The following is a 12877-nucleotide window of genomic DNA, read 5'->3' as shown; positions in this document are numbered from 1 at the left end:
AACCTAAAACACCCCTGGAGCAACTTTAGTCCATTTCCCCACATCCTGTCACCAGGCACATGGGAGAATAGACCAGCCCCCACCTCACTACAGCCTCCTTTAAGGTACTTAAAAGAGCAATAATGTTGCCCCTGAGCCTCCTTTTCTCCAGGCTGAACTTCTCCAGGCAGAAGAGCTGCAGTGGTTTTGCACTCCAATTAGAAAACTCTTTGGCAAAAAGAGGCACAGAATGCTGCAAACTGTATTTTAAGTATAAGAATGTGGGAGCTCAGTGGAACCTACACAATATTCACAAGGACAGAAAAGACGTAGGACTGAAGAGTGGATTTAGGCCTTTATTACTGACCTCTCGCCTCTGATTACTTTGTATTTCCAGACAGTGAATAAATAACTCTCCCTGAAACTGAAAAAAAAAAAAAAAAGAAAAAAAAAAGAAAAAAAAAAAAACACGTTGCTTCTGAATCTGTGTTAAGCCTGGTTACAAGAAGAAAGGCTTGAAAATGATAGACTCACACATGTCACAGTAATACTGTCAGGCAATGCTGGGGCTGCAAACCAGAGATCCAGTCAGGAGTTGTTTCAGCTCCTTAGAGGAGAAAACGCAGATAGACCAGTGTATGAGAAATGTATTTGAAAAGAGACCTGTACTATACTACTATAAGTAATACAAAAATTTCTCAGAGTATAATTCATGTGATCAACCTAAAACATTTGAGAGAGAGGGAATTTGGGCAAACTAATTTTGTGGTTTTGACCCAACTCAGAAAAACATCAAATCTCAAAGTACTTAACAAAACATTTTCCATTCTTCGTTCAGCTTTTTTTCTGATATCACCATCTGAAATTTCTTCATTGAATCAAGAAGTGACAGGGATAAAATTTAATGAGAGGATAAATTAAATATTTGTCATTCAAATGTCTCCCACATCCTGGCTCACAGACCACATCATATTCAGTTTTCATGTTCCATGGCTGAGTACTTTTCACACTTTGATAGTTGTTAGTAATGTTTGTTCTCATCAACATACTTCAGACTAACAACATACCTCAGAGCTATTCCTTACGTGAGAATGCTATTTTTAAACACTGCTCCTGTTTCACTATGTCTCTTAAGGGATAAGCCTTGAGATTCTTTTTTATAATTGGTTACCAAATTTCAGAGTATTTATTTAACATGTTTGGAATTATCTGAATGGCTTTTGAAAACTGTAAGGAATCAATTGGGATCAAGGATATAAAATACCTAATTGCTTTTCAGTAGCAGGTCTGATCTCCATCAGTGAGGGTTAAGGTTTAACAAATGGTTAAACCTACCTAACTGTTAACACCCAAAGGAGCAGTCTCACTGCTGCATGTTCCCACCATTTTCCTTACACCAGGTTCTTATGTTTGATTTCTTTATGAACTAATTCATCTCACTAAGCTGGCAGAAAACCAATGCAAGAAAAGAGGAGGTACAGGGGAAGTAGTTTCAGTCAGCATGCGAGCTGCTAAATTGCCTCAGATATTCTGTGAACCTCCTCAACCAGAATTTCACTGCAGATGTCAATGAACTTTTAACTGAATGGAAGACCACCTTCTTGATATATACTTCCAGATTACAATTCAGGCTGCATGGTTACATTAAAAAACTAAAATCAATCAACTTACTGCGAGACAGATTCTCAAGGGCTTTTCCAAGTTTTTTGCTCTCTTGAAGAATATGATTTAGCTCATCAAAATCATGGTTCTCCGGTTTTGTCCTCCAATCCCATTTAGGATGCTCTATTGACCTTGGCACTAAATATACACAGATATATACATGAAGTTTAGATTTGGTAGTTCATACTCCTACAGCAGAAAAAAAAAAAAAAAAAAAAAAAAAGCTGCACAATGTGTTTACAAGCTCAAGAATCTTGAGTGGAAATTGCTTAATTATCCTATTTTAACAGCTGGAAATATTTTCTCTGGTCAATGTGAAATAAAAATGAAAACATGAACAAATGCATACTCAGGATGATTATTATGGCTGAATTAATCAGCAAACAGGAATAATTAATGCTAACAAAAATAATAAAAATAATACAGTAACATAAAAATGAGATTAAAAGGTAGCATATGAAGGTGCTTCAAATACATCAAAATAAAAATGTGTCTTAGGGGTCAGTAAGGAAAAATGACAAAAATGAACAGTACTTTTGGCTTTTCTGGTCATTTTTTCAAAAAGAAAAAAACATTTTATATAAAGTTTTCTAACCAACATGAAAATAAAAAATTTAAAAAATAAATAAAATCATAAAGTGTGGCTAGCACAGTCCATAAAAACATTGAAACAAAACATATCACTATAACTCAAGCTGTATAGCCTTTATTCTGACAGAGTAAATAAACAGAGTCTTTGGGAAGTGCAGTCCTGAGCTCAGTCTTCTACATGTTACCTATAAACCAAAACCTTTGACTCAATTTTAAAATAAGTTTCTCAACTGCTGAGCTAACCTCACCTGCAATAGCTGAGAAAAAGAGAAGGATTTCCATGAGGTGTTTCAGACTCACAGTACTTAGAGTTGCACTGACCAATGTGAGCATTTTAACAATTTTTAGAAATTAAAGCAAAAGTAACTCTATGTCTGGAACTACTACCTTCTCAACCAAATGAAATAGTTGAGTTGTCTTCAAACACAGCATAACCACACTGAGAAATGCGCATGCTGCCATGAAGATGATGATGTTTTGTCCACATTCCCAACAGAAAAAACGGCTGCATTTATCAGTGGTTGATCACTACTCGTTTAAAAATAACTTCAAAAACAAAACCTATAAAGATATGTCCAATATATTCTGGTTAGCTTTGAAATTTTTATTTTCAATTTTGACAGCTGTCAACTAATCTATGCTTACAAACTTAATTTTCATTAAACACTAAAAAGAAACTCCTGTAAGACTGCAACAACAACAACAAGTGGAATCCTATGATCATTTGTAATTTCAAAGTACTTTTATGATGACATGGAGAAATTACTCTAGGACTTCAAGTTCTGGTAGCTATTGCAAAATATGTTAAATAAGTGCTGCTATTGAAATCTTCCTTATTCCTGACTGCCCTATCTGCAAATACCAAATCTGTTCCACTTTGGATCAACTCCAAAATGGAAAGTTGAAGTTCATTCAATAGCCAGATAAGGAAAAGGACAATATTATGTTTAAGTCCTTCTGTCACATGAATAGAATAGAATAGAATAGAATAGAATAGAATAGAATAGAATAGAATAGAATAGAATAGAATAGAATAGAATAGAATAGAATAGAATAGAATAGAATAGAATAGAATAGAATAGAATAGAATAGAATAGAAAAATGTGATTCCCTTTACTGTAGACATACACCAAATTATCAATAAACTGGACATCTATACAGAGTCTGATAACCCAGGGTTTCTTCTGTAACACCGACTCAGGAACCTGAGTAAGTATTAGGAATGTGAATATATTAGACTGCAATTACAGACATTCTCAAAAACAAAGACAAAGGAGGTTTTTAAAAGGACATACACAGTAAAGAGTAGGATGAAAGAGACACAGGAAGTCTCAGAAAGGAGAAGGGAAATTGGAGTGAAAATGTAAGCCTGGTTCTGCTTTGTCTTCAAAAAAGATGCCATTGCCTCCTTCTGAGGACTGGCAATAACAAACAATAGTTGTTTCTAGTGAACAGAAAGAGTCCTTAATGTATTAGGATGGTGACTGGCCTCTACTCAGATGGACAGCTTTAGAATTTTTATTATTACTTTTGAAAGTCAATCATTTACCTTATGATTCCTTGTTTTATGAAGCACAACATTCATTAAGTTATGGAAATTTCTGTGTGACCAAAAATTCCCTCCATTCATAAGTAACTTCAACTAAACAGCACAATTTCAGTATTTTTCTTATTTTTCTTAGTTACAGAAAACAAAATGTTCCTTTTAGTATTTTTCTAAACTTTTCAAACTTCTACTAACTCTAAATACAAATATTTTGTAAACTAGCAAAGAAATTCTACATTTATTCTAGTTTTACTCACTTTAGTTTCATACTGAGATCACATGCGCTTTTATTGCCTACTTTTTCAGCAATCTCACCTTCTCCCTTCATTGTACAAACAATATATTCTATACCATCACTCACTCTAACCTACTTACTACGAGCTTGACAGAATTTTCTTTCTGTGTACAACACTTTACTGAATTCACCATAGTACAGAAACTTCACAGTACCACCAAAGTAAAAGCAGAAAATAATTTCATACAGTAAAAACAAGTACAAATATAGCCAAAGCTTAGAGCTTCCAAGCTGCAAAAAATTTCAACAAGTATCATGTCAATTTGAAAAAAGTGACGTTTTTCAAAATACCAAAGGATAGATTTTTTTGAGAAACCATATAATTTCACAATAAAATTTGTCATGGGACCCATGACAGATGCTGAATGAAACAAACATCAGTTACACTCAACAGCTGTGGAGCTTCCAGGATTAGCAATTGATTGATATATGAACCAACCTGCATCAGGAACATGAGAGTTTCATTACTTTGTCCTTGGAAAGTAGGGAAACTTGCCCAAGAGATGATGGTCTGGTCCCTACTTACAGGGAAACTTTCCACAAACACCAGAAGCTTGGATTGTCCTGCATCTCCCTGGGATGGTGGGATGGGATGGATGGTGGGAAAGCATTCAAAAGCCTAGTAGAAATTTGCTCTGTTTGTTGGTCAGTACAGTCTGTGTTTCAATGAACCATTTTGTATTTTGATGAAAATGTATCAAAACAGATATCCTGTCATGGAACACTTCTGTTTCAACCCTTACTCTGTTGAGCCAAAACTGAGGGGGAAGAAATGCAGAATTAGATCTGACTGAAACTTTTATTACTTCTAGAAGACACAGTTCTTTTTACTTACCTAGTCATCCACATAATGAGTGGATACTAAATTCTGGTCATTTTAAGTAAATGGCTTTATGTGAAGCATGCAGAACTGTATAAACATTATATGACCCTTCCTTGATATCTTTTGAAATCATAGAATCATTAAGGTTGGAAAAGACCTCCAAGATCAGATGGTCCAACTGTCCCCCAACCACCAATATCACCCACTAAACCATGTCCAACCTTACCTTAAACATCCTCCCCAGGGACAGTGATGCCACCACCTCCCTGGGCAAATGTTCCAATGCCTGACTACTCTTTCTGAGAAGAAATGTCTCCTAACTTCCAACCCGAACCTCCCCTGGTGCAACTTGAGGCCATTCCCTCTCATCCTATTGCTAGTTATCTATGAGAAGAAGCCGATCCCCATCTCCCCACAACTTCCTTTCAGGTAGCTGTAGAGAGCAATAAGGTCTCCCCTGAGCCTTCTCTTCTCCAGACTAAACAACCCCAGTTTCTTCAGCCACTCCTCATAAGACTTGTGTTCCAGGCCATTCAGAAGCTTCACAGTCATTCTCTGGACACATTCCATACACGATCTTCTTCCGTATGAAGTCCATCATACATCATTAACATCTGTATCTCTTTTCACATTTAGTAGAATCCATTCATTAAATTCGAACCTTTTTCTTCTCTTTTTTTATACTCACTCATTCCTCAAAATCATGTCAGATTTGCTATGAATTCTGTCATAAATCACCTGACTATTATTTTCCATTGGATGATAGTACAAGATCAGTATTGTTTTCATCTACATATACCTGTCTTTTCAAAACATAATTTGCAGACAGAATCAGACCAATGACTCATTAAATTCTCCAGTGGTAGGTTCATGGAAAATTCATTCCTATCATACGGCAAGAGGCCACTTACTCGTGCACATATCTGCTCATTGCAGGAGAAAAGTCCTTAGACTAGATGCTATATTTCACTAATACATAGTATGTCCACCTTACATCCCCCCCCACCCAAAAAAAAAAAATATAGGTGTTATTATTGATTGTAAAATTACCCAGGTATTTAAATCTTGTAAGAGCATTCAGATGAAACTGGTTTACACAGTAGCTGGATATTAAAAGGCTAAGTGAATGATGGCCTACAGTACTAGACAGACCACAGGCAATTAGAAACATACAACACTGTAAATGGGATATGGAAACCTGGAAAGAGAATGGTGAACTGAAGCAGAGTAAAAGAATGATCTGTGATCTGATTTAATATGAAAGTGGTAAAGAGATCAACCTAATTTACCTGAGTTGCTTGCTGGGAAGCAAGTCTGTTTCACAAATTACTTTAAAATTTATTATTCTTCAAATATAGAATGTCATCATACAAACATTTAATTAAACACACACACACACACACTGAGCTCTAGCATCAGGACTCTTCCCTTGCCATACAAGAGTAGAAGCTTAAACATGCTTTTACAAACAAGTACTCAGATCCCTAAGACACCAGGCTTTCCTGTTTGTTTCAGGTGCAACTGAGATCATAGCAGTCAGAAGGAGAAACTGGAGGAGTCTCTGCAGTAAAAAAAGTTGAAGGCATAAGAGAGATCTGTGCAGGAATAACATGAACACTGCAGTCAACATCAGCTTTGCTGAAGGTAAAAATATTTACTAATTAAATAAATCAATTATCCTGGTGTTTTCAAAGATTCCTATGAATTGACAGTTCTTAGCCCTGAATAAACTTACAAGTTCAGGATCATTTCAGCAAGACAGTCCTTAGACAAAGTTCTGCAACAGAACCTCTTACAACTGATGGAATCCATTAAATTCTGGTTTTGTTTTGGCAGCTTTGGGGAGGCATTTTAGGTTATCATGTGTGCTTGTAGGAAACATGGGGAGAGGTTTGCGGGGTTTTTTGTTTGTTTATTTTACACAAATCAGGGAATAAATCTTTAGCTCTCAGCAGACCACAAATATTCCATGTCTTAGGTAGAGTCCTTACTACCTCTTTGAAGAGGTTTTGGGAACAACTTACATTGAGTCCCAACAATGTTTTGACGTACAAACTGAAGGCACAAAACAGATAGAATATGTTGTGCAAGTCTGGACAGAGTAATGCATTGCTGCTGAACATGATTGCTTTCCACTGATCTGAGTGGATGAAAGGGCCACGGATTCTGGTGTAAACCCAGAAAAAAAGGTCAGTATTAATTTGGTTGTTGGCAGAAAATAAGAGAAGCAAGATACGACAAAAAAGCACATTGCTGTGATCGCAATTAAAAAGATGTAGTTTATATTCACAAGAAAATTGATTATGTGCTTAATGTATTTTCAAAAAGTTGAATAGAGATATTTTCAAGGGTGAACATTTTGCGACAATAACACAAGTACGCAAGGTTTACAACAGTGCTATGTATTAAAAAGGGAAAGGGTATAAACAGGAAAGCATGGAATCAGAGGCTGGAAAGGATTTCTAAAATCATAGAATACTCTAAGTTAGAAAGAACCCGCAAAGATTATCGAGCCAGCTCACTCTGCACAGGACCACCCAAAAATCAGACCATGTCATTTTTGTTGCCTCTTTCACTGCACACCTTTAAGAAGAATTTGGTACGTCTTCTGTACACCCTCCAATGTGACAGTTGGAGATGACAATGACCTTTCTCCTTAGCATTCATCCTAATGGACAAACCAATGTCCTTCAGCTTTTCCTTGTACTTCATGTGCTCTAGACCACTAATCATCTTGGTGCACCTCTGGGGGACTTGCATCAGTGCCTAGTGTGACATACTCCAGATGCCATCTCAAAAGCATCAAACACTGCTGGCTACACTTGCTAATGCAGCCCAATATGCAGCTTACTTTTAGTGCTGCAAGAGCACACGGCAACAGATGTTTTGTATTTAAGTTCTTGTTCACCAGCACCCCAGGTCCTTTTCTGCAAAGCTATTTTTAGCCATTCAGACATCAGTTTATACTATTGCACAAGGCATTTCCATCCAAGATGCAGGATTTTGCGTTTGCCTTTATTGAACAACATGATGCTCCTCTCAGCCTACTTCTCAGCCTGCTGAGGTCCCTTCTTAATAGCAGCCCTGCCACCCAGAATACCAACGATTTGGTCTAATCTGCGCGCATTCAAGAAAACGTGCTATCTCATCGTCCAGGGCATTAATAAAGACTTTTAAATAGTATTGGTCTCAGTACTGGTCCCCTAAGCATGCCACTAGTGATAGGCTTCCAACTGGACTTTGAGAAATGACATGGAAGTTACTTGACTCACACCGCTGAGTCTGAAGCACAAGCACTGGGAGAGAAGAGAAGAACATAAAGTATGATCACAGGAGTAACTCACACCACTCTTGGCCATTGTTTCTGTAAATTGCTGTTACCCAGAAAACACTGCAGATTATGAGTGACCGTCCCCTTCTATGAATGTTCCTGTTTACACCTGATTTTGACCTGTTGAGCGTTTCCATTGATTCCACTGAAGCCTGGACTTCCGCAGCTGGCTTTTTATAGGAAAAACAGAAAGTTTTCTATTGCAACATACTGTTCTCACCTAGTCCACTTTATTATGCTCAAAGTTATTTAAAAGGTATGGCTATTATAAATAAGAACTTTAAAAAGCTAGAATACGAAACAATAAAATATAACTTCTAAATTTATTTTGGATAACAAATATTGTATACTTACATGTTTACAAATGTATACAATGTTTACATGTATACAAATACTGTATACATATACATGCATACACGTACTATATATATATATATTATTTTGTGTAAAAATCCTCAAGCTTAAAAACTACATCTCTTTAATAGCCAGTATACAGAAACCACTGTATTTCATTAAGGCTTGTTGCCTCTACTTTTACTGCTTCTATTTTACAGGTAATTGACAATATTCCCTTTAGTCATTCAATTTCTCAACTGCCTTTTCTTTCAGCATACATTTAGCAACTCTTAGAACAGTTATACCTGTTTCTGCTGACACTGTCCCCATATCTTGAATGGTATCTCTTTGTAATTCGTGGTTTTGCATTGCCTTACCCACAGAAAAAAGCTGTTATTAGGATCAGTATCAACAGAACATATTTTACACGTACAAAATGGCAGTGCAAACTAACACAACAGATCAAAACTGGTATCTGAACACAAATTTCTGCATGACACCCAGATATTTTTCTGTCTTCTGTATCTATCTATCCAGAGTTCTATTCTATCTATAGATGACAACATAGGGTATTATTAAAAATTCATAATGCCAATGAAATTAAAGCAAGGCTCGAACTCTTCTAATGTGTGTATCTAGTCATTTCAACAGCTCACAGTTCACTTCACATTTTAAGCCTAATTCAACTGAAAAAAGAAAAACAGACTATGGGTTTAGAAATATGCATAAATTAATAATGTAGTGAAGCTTACATGACTTGGACTCTGGTGACGGTGGAGAGATGTTGGACACGGCAAGGTCACTCTTTGACTTTTTAGGCTTCTTTGCATTTACCTGCCAGGGTTTATCATAACTTCTGAAATCTCTCCTTGTTCCTTTATTTTCTGTTAAAAGAATAATATCGGGCAATTATAATATTTTTAGGGTCATTTTTCAAATCCTTCATAAACAATACAGAAAATTCTTATCAATGTAAATTGAAGTCAGCTCTTTTTCCACATGATATATCTCATATATTTCTTCATTTTCCTGAACACCAAAATTGAGAAATTCATTAATGTTTTTCACTTAGAAACACATATTATTTTTTGTTAGGGAGAAGTCTTTACCTTCTGTTTGTTCTGTAACATTTGACTGCCTATGCTTAAAACTTTAAATTGTACATAAATAAAAAGTTAATTTGTCAAGCAATTGACTACAAACAACTGTTGGAGATCTATTACAGTCTGAAACAGATCATCGGTCAATTTTTAGATACAAACCCAAAATTCTAAGAAGAGCTTGTCACAGAACATCAAAGTTAGAATTTCTACTTTAGAATCATAGTGAATATTATTTCAGATTTGTTTTTAATGCCTCTGAAGATCTCCAGTCATAAATAATTCACAGTGGAGTTCACAACATAGTGATAGCATCATAAGTGCTGCAATGATAGCTTGTTCTTGAAAATGTGGGTAGTAAAGGAAAAAAAAAAAAAAAAAAGAGCAAAGCTCAATAGAAGCTAACTTTCACACCCATATTCATTATAAGTGTACTGCTGGCTACCAGCTCAGCCTATGCACATGAAATTAATTCAATATGTACTGGACAAACAGGATTTATTGTACATGTCCAAAACCACAGAGTAACACTTCCTCAGTATGAACATGTACATCCAAGAAATAATCTAGGAAAAGTGTGGGAAAACTATAGTGGAGACTATCCCCTTCCAGCATACAGAACATACCTGATGTTTCGCTCTCTGCCCAAAGGGCAGCAGAGCCAGACAATGTTCTCTGAAGCTGACCGCGGTTTCCTTGTTTGGATTGAAGATGATCAATTAGAAATGGGATTGGCTGGTCAGGTGTCTCCGTTATCAGCTTTGTCATCAACTCCTTTAGAAAATTTAGACAAAAAATGAAAAATTAATGGAATATTGCACCTAACCTTATATTTACCAAGGTAGAGGACCATTAATAAAGGAAAAGCCTGTCTGCAGGTTTTAAAAAAACAGCTGGTAACATCCATCTCCTCAAACTAATGCTAGCTTTGCCCAGTGAAGTGATCACATCTGAAATTATTTTAGCTTGTACATACATTTACCTGGTATAATTTATACAAAAATTTACACAAATAACTTCACCACTGCTACCTGTCAGAATTTACCCAGAACAACCTATTCATTCAACCATTCAGAACAAGAACCTTTTCAGAGCAGTGAGTAGCTCTTCCCTGACCCACATAGCCAGGTTTCTTCTGCATGGAAGCTGGAGGGTTCATCCATTTTTTAATTTCACCCAGACGTGAAATAGTGAATACACATTCATACCTTTGAACTTCAAGGTCTGATCAAACTGAGACAGCTATCTTTTAAAAGAAGTCCTCCAAAAACTTTACTGTATAGGCACAATCAAATACTTTATTACGATGGTCCACACATGGATACAAAACCAACATAGGCAGGAAACCATTGCAACCCTATGTATACTGATACTTCCTTACTGCTGATACTTCCTTACTGCTGGCCTCACAGGGTTGCAGAAAGAGAAACAGTCTCTATTTGTTGCTCAAATTCTTCCTGGCTCCCTACACATGAAACACAGATTAGGAATTTAGAAGGAAGATGCAGCTCTGTGCTCAGCACATGTTCTGAGTGGAAATCAATGACTAAAGTGGGGGGTGACCCCGAAATACACACAATTTCACAGGAGGAAAAAAAATAATAATAATAATAAAAAAAAAAAAAAAAAGAAAGAAAGTGAAACGGGAAAAGGGAAGAGGGAAAAGGGAAAAGGGAAAAGCTCCACTGAAGTCAATGAATTACAGCAATGTACAACAAAATCAGGAAAAAAAACAAAAACAAAAACAAAAACAACAACAACAAAAAACAAACACTCAAGTTATTAAGAGCAAAACAAACAAGTTATTCAGAGCATTACCATACTGGAACAGCTTGTTTAGAGAACTTATAGAAGCCTCATCATATGAAAAGTTCAAAGTGAGGTTAGATGGGACTATGAGCAACCTGATCCAGTAAAAGATGTCCCTGCCACAGATGATCTTTGAGGGTCCCTTAAAGGGACCTTATGATTCTCTAACATATCTGCAAACATAAATCTTACCAGAACTTCCACAGACTTAAGTTTCTCTCTTCCATACACTGTCATTTAATGAACAATTTTTCAAATATTACTAATTACTTGGTATTACCATCAGTTAGTTGTGTTGGAAGAAATCCATTAAGAGTGAGAATAAACAAAATGTCTGTCAGTGTTCAAGAGGTATTTGGTTAATACCTCAATAATATGCTTTAACTTTTGGTTAGCCCTGAAGTGATCAGGCAAGTGGCCTTGATGATTTTTGCAGATCCCTTCCAACTGAATTATTCTATTCTATTCTATTCTAAACAAACAAACAAACAAACAAAAAACAGTAAAAGAAGAGTAACAGCATGCAGTACTGGTAAGATGCACTAAGTTACATGCCAAGACTTTCTATTCTTTTTATTCAAGTAGTAGTATAAAGAATTAGGTATAGGTGAAAAATGAAACAGAAGTAAGCTTTCCATTTCAAACAGAGAAATCAGATTTCAAAAAACAAAAAGTAGAAAATATCTCAACTTTAAAACATTAAATGAGGATCATCTGTGATTTGATTTTTGACAACTATCTACAGTGAACCTAAAAAGGTGTAACTAAATCTAGACTATCTCACACCAAGGTGACATATATCATACAAGAAAAATCCAGAAGTTGGAGTAATTCATCTTTTGGTTGCTTAGCAACACTCTAACAGCAAATCTTTTTTTTCTCTGCCAAAATGCAAAATTAGCAAGAAGTGGAAAGATGTAATCTTGTGCTTGTAATGGGCCACCATAGCAGCAGGAATTCCACTGCAGAGGATTCTATTACAAAAGGAAAAGTGTAATTCTGTAACAGCTGACTTGTAATTTAAATCATTTCTTTGAATCATGGTCTGAAAATATAATTTTTCTGTCTTAGATTAATAAAAACAAGATGATAAGAACTGAGAGACATGCATTGATACTATTAATTTTTTAAGAGATGCATGGGTGGCAATGTTAATAATACACTACAAAATTAATGTAGCTCTAGAACAGACAATATGGAGATGCCTACATGTCAATATACAACCAATATTACTCGATTGTTATTATTATTGACTTACTCGTCATAGTAAGAAATGGTCTCACTATGGAGATGGAGAAAAAAAAATGTTCCTTCTTTATAAAGAATCTTCATAAAATGAAAAAAAAAATGAAAAAAAAAAAAAAAAAAAAAAACACATTTATGTGGCATCAAAGGACCTAGCTCC

The 12877-nt window shown here is 35.7% G+C and overlaps 1 protein-coding gene across 6 annotated transcripts in view; it reads right to left on the bottom strand.

The window, feature by feature from the left end:
• The window catches only part of C2H8orf34 (chromosome 2 C8orf34 homolog), a 188309-nt gene that overhangs the window by 140034 nt on the left and 35398 nt on the right, over positions 1-12877 (bottom strand). For 5 of the 6 annotated variants that reach the window (XM_068672046.1, XM_068672047.1, XM_068672045.1 and 2 more), the window contains exons 2-4: positions 10290-10437; positions 9316-9447; positions 1651-1779 (exon numbers count right to left, since the gene is read on the bottom strand). In XM_068672046.1, the coding sequence (XP_068528147.1) occupies positions 1651-1779; positions 9316-9447; positions 10290-10437 (409 nt within the window). The remainder of the gene's footprint in view (positions 1-1650; positions 1780-9315; positions 9448-10289; positions 10438-12877) is intronic. The other variant, XM_068672050.1, reaches the window with a different exon arrangement.

This window comes from Anas acuta, chromosome 2 (genome assembly GCF_963932015.1).
Source record: "Anas acuta chromosome 2, bAnaAcu1.1, whole genome shotgun sequence".
NCBI lineage: Eukaryota > Metazoa > Chordata > Aves > Anseriformes > Anatidae > Anas > Anas acuta.
The sequence above is the reverse complement of the archived record's forward strand: the minus strand, read 5'-3'. Positions and strand labels throughout refer to the sequence as shown.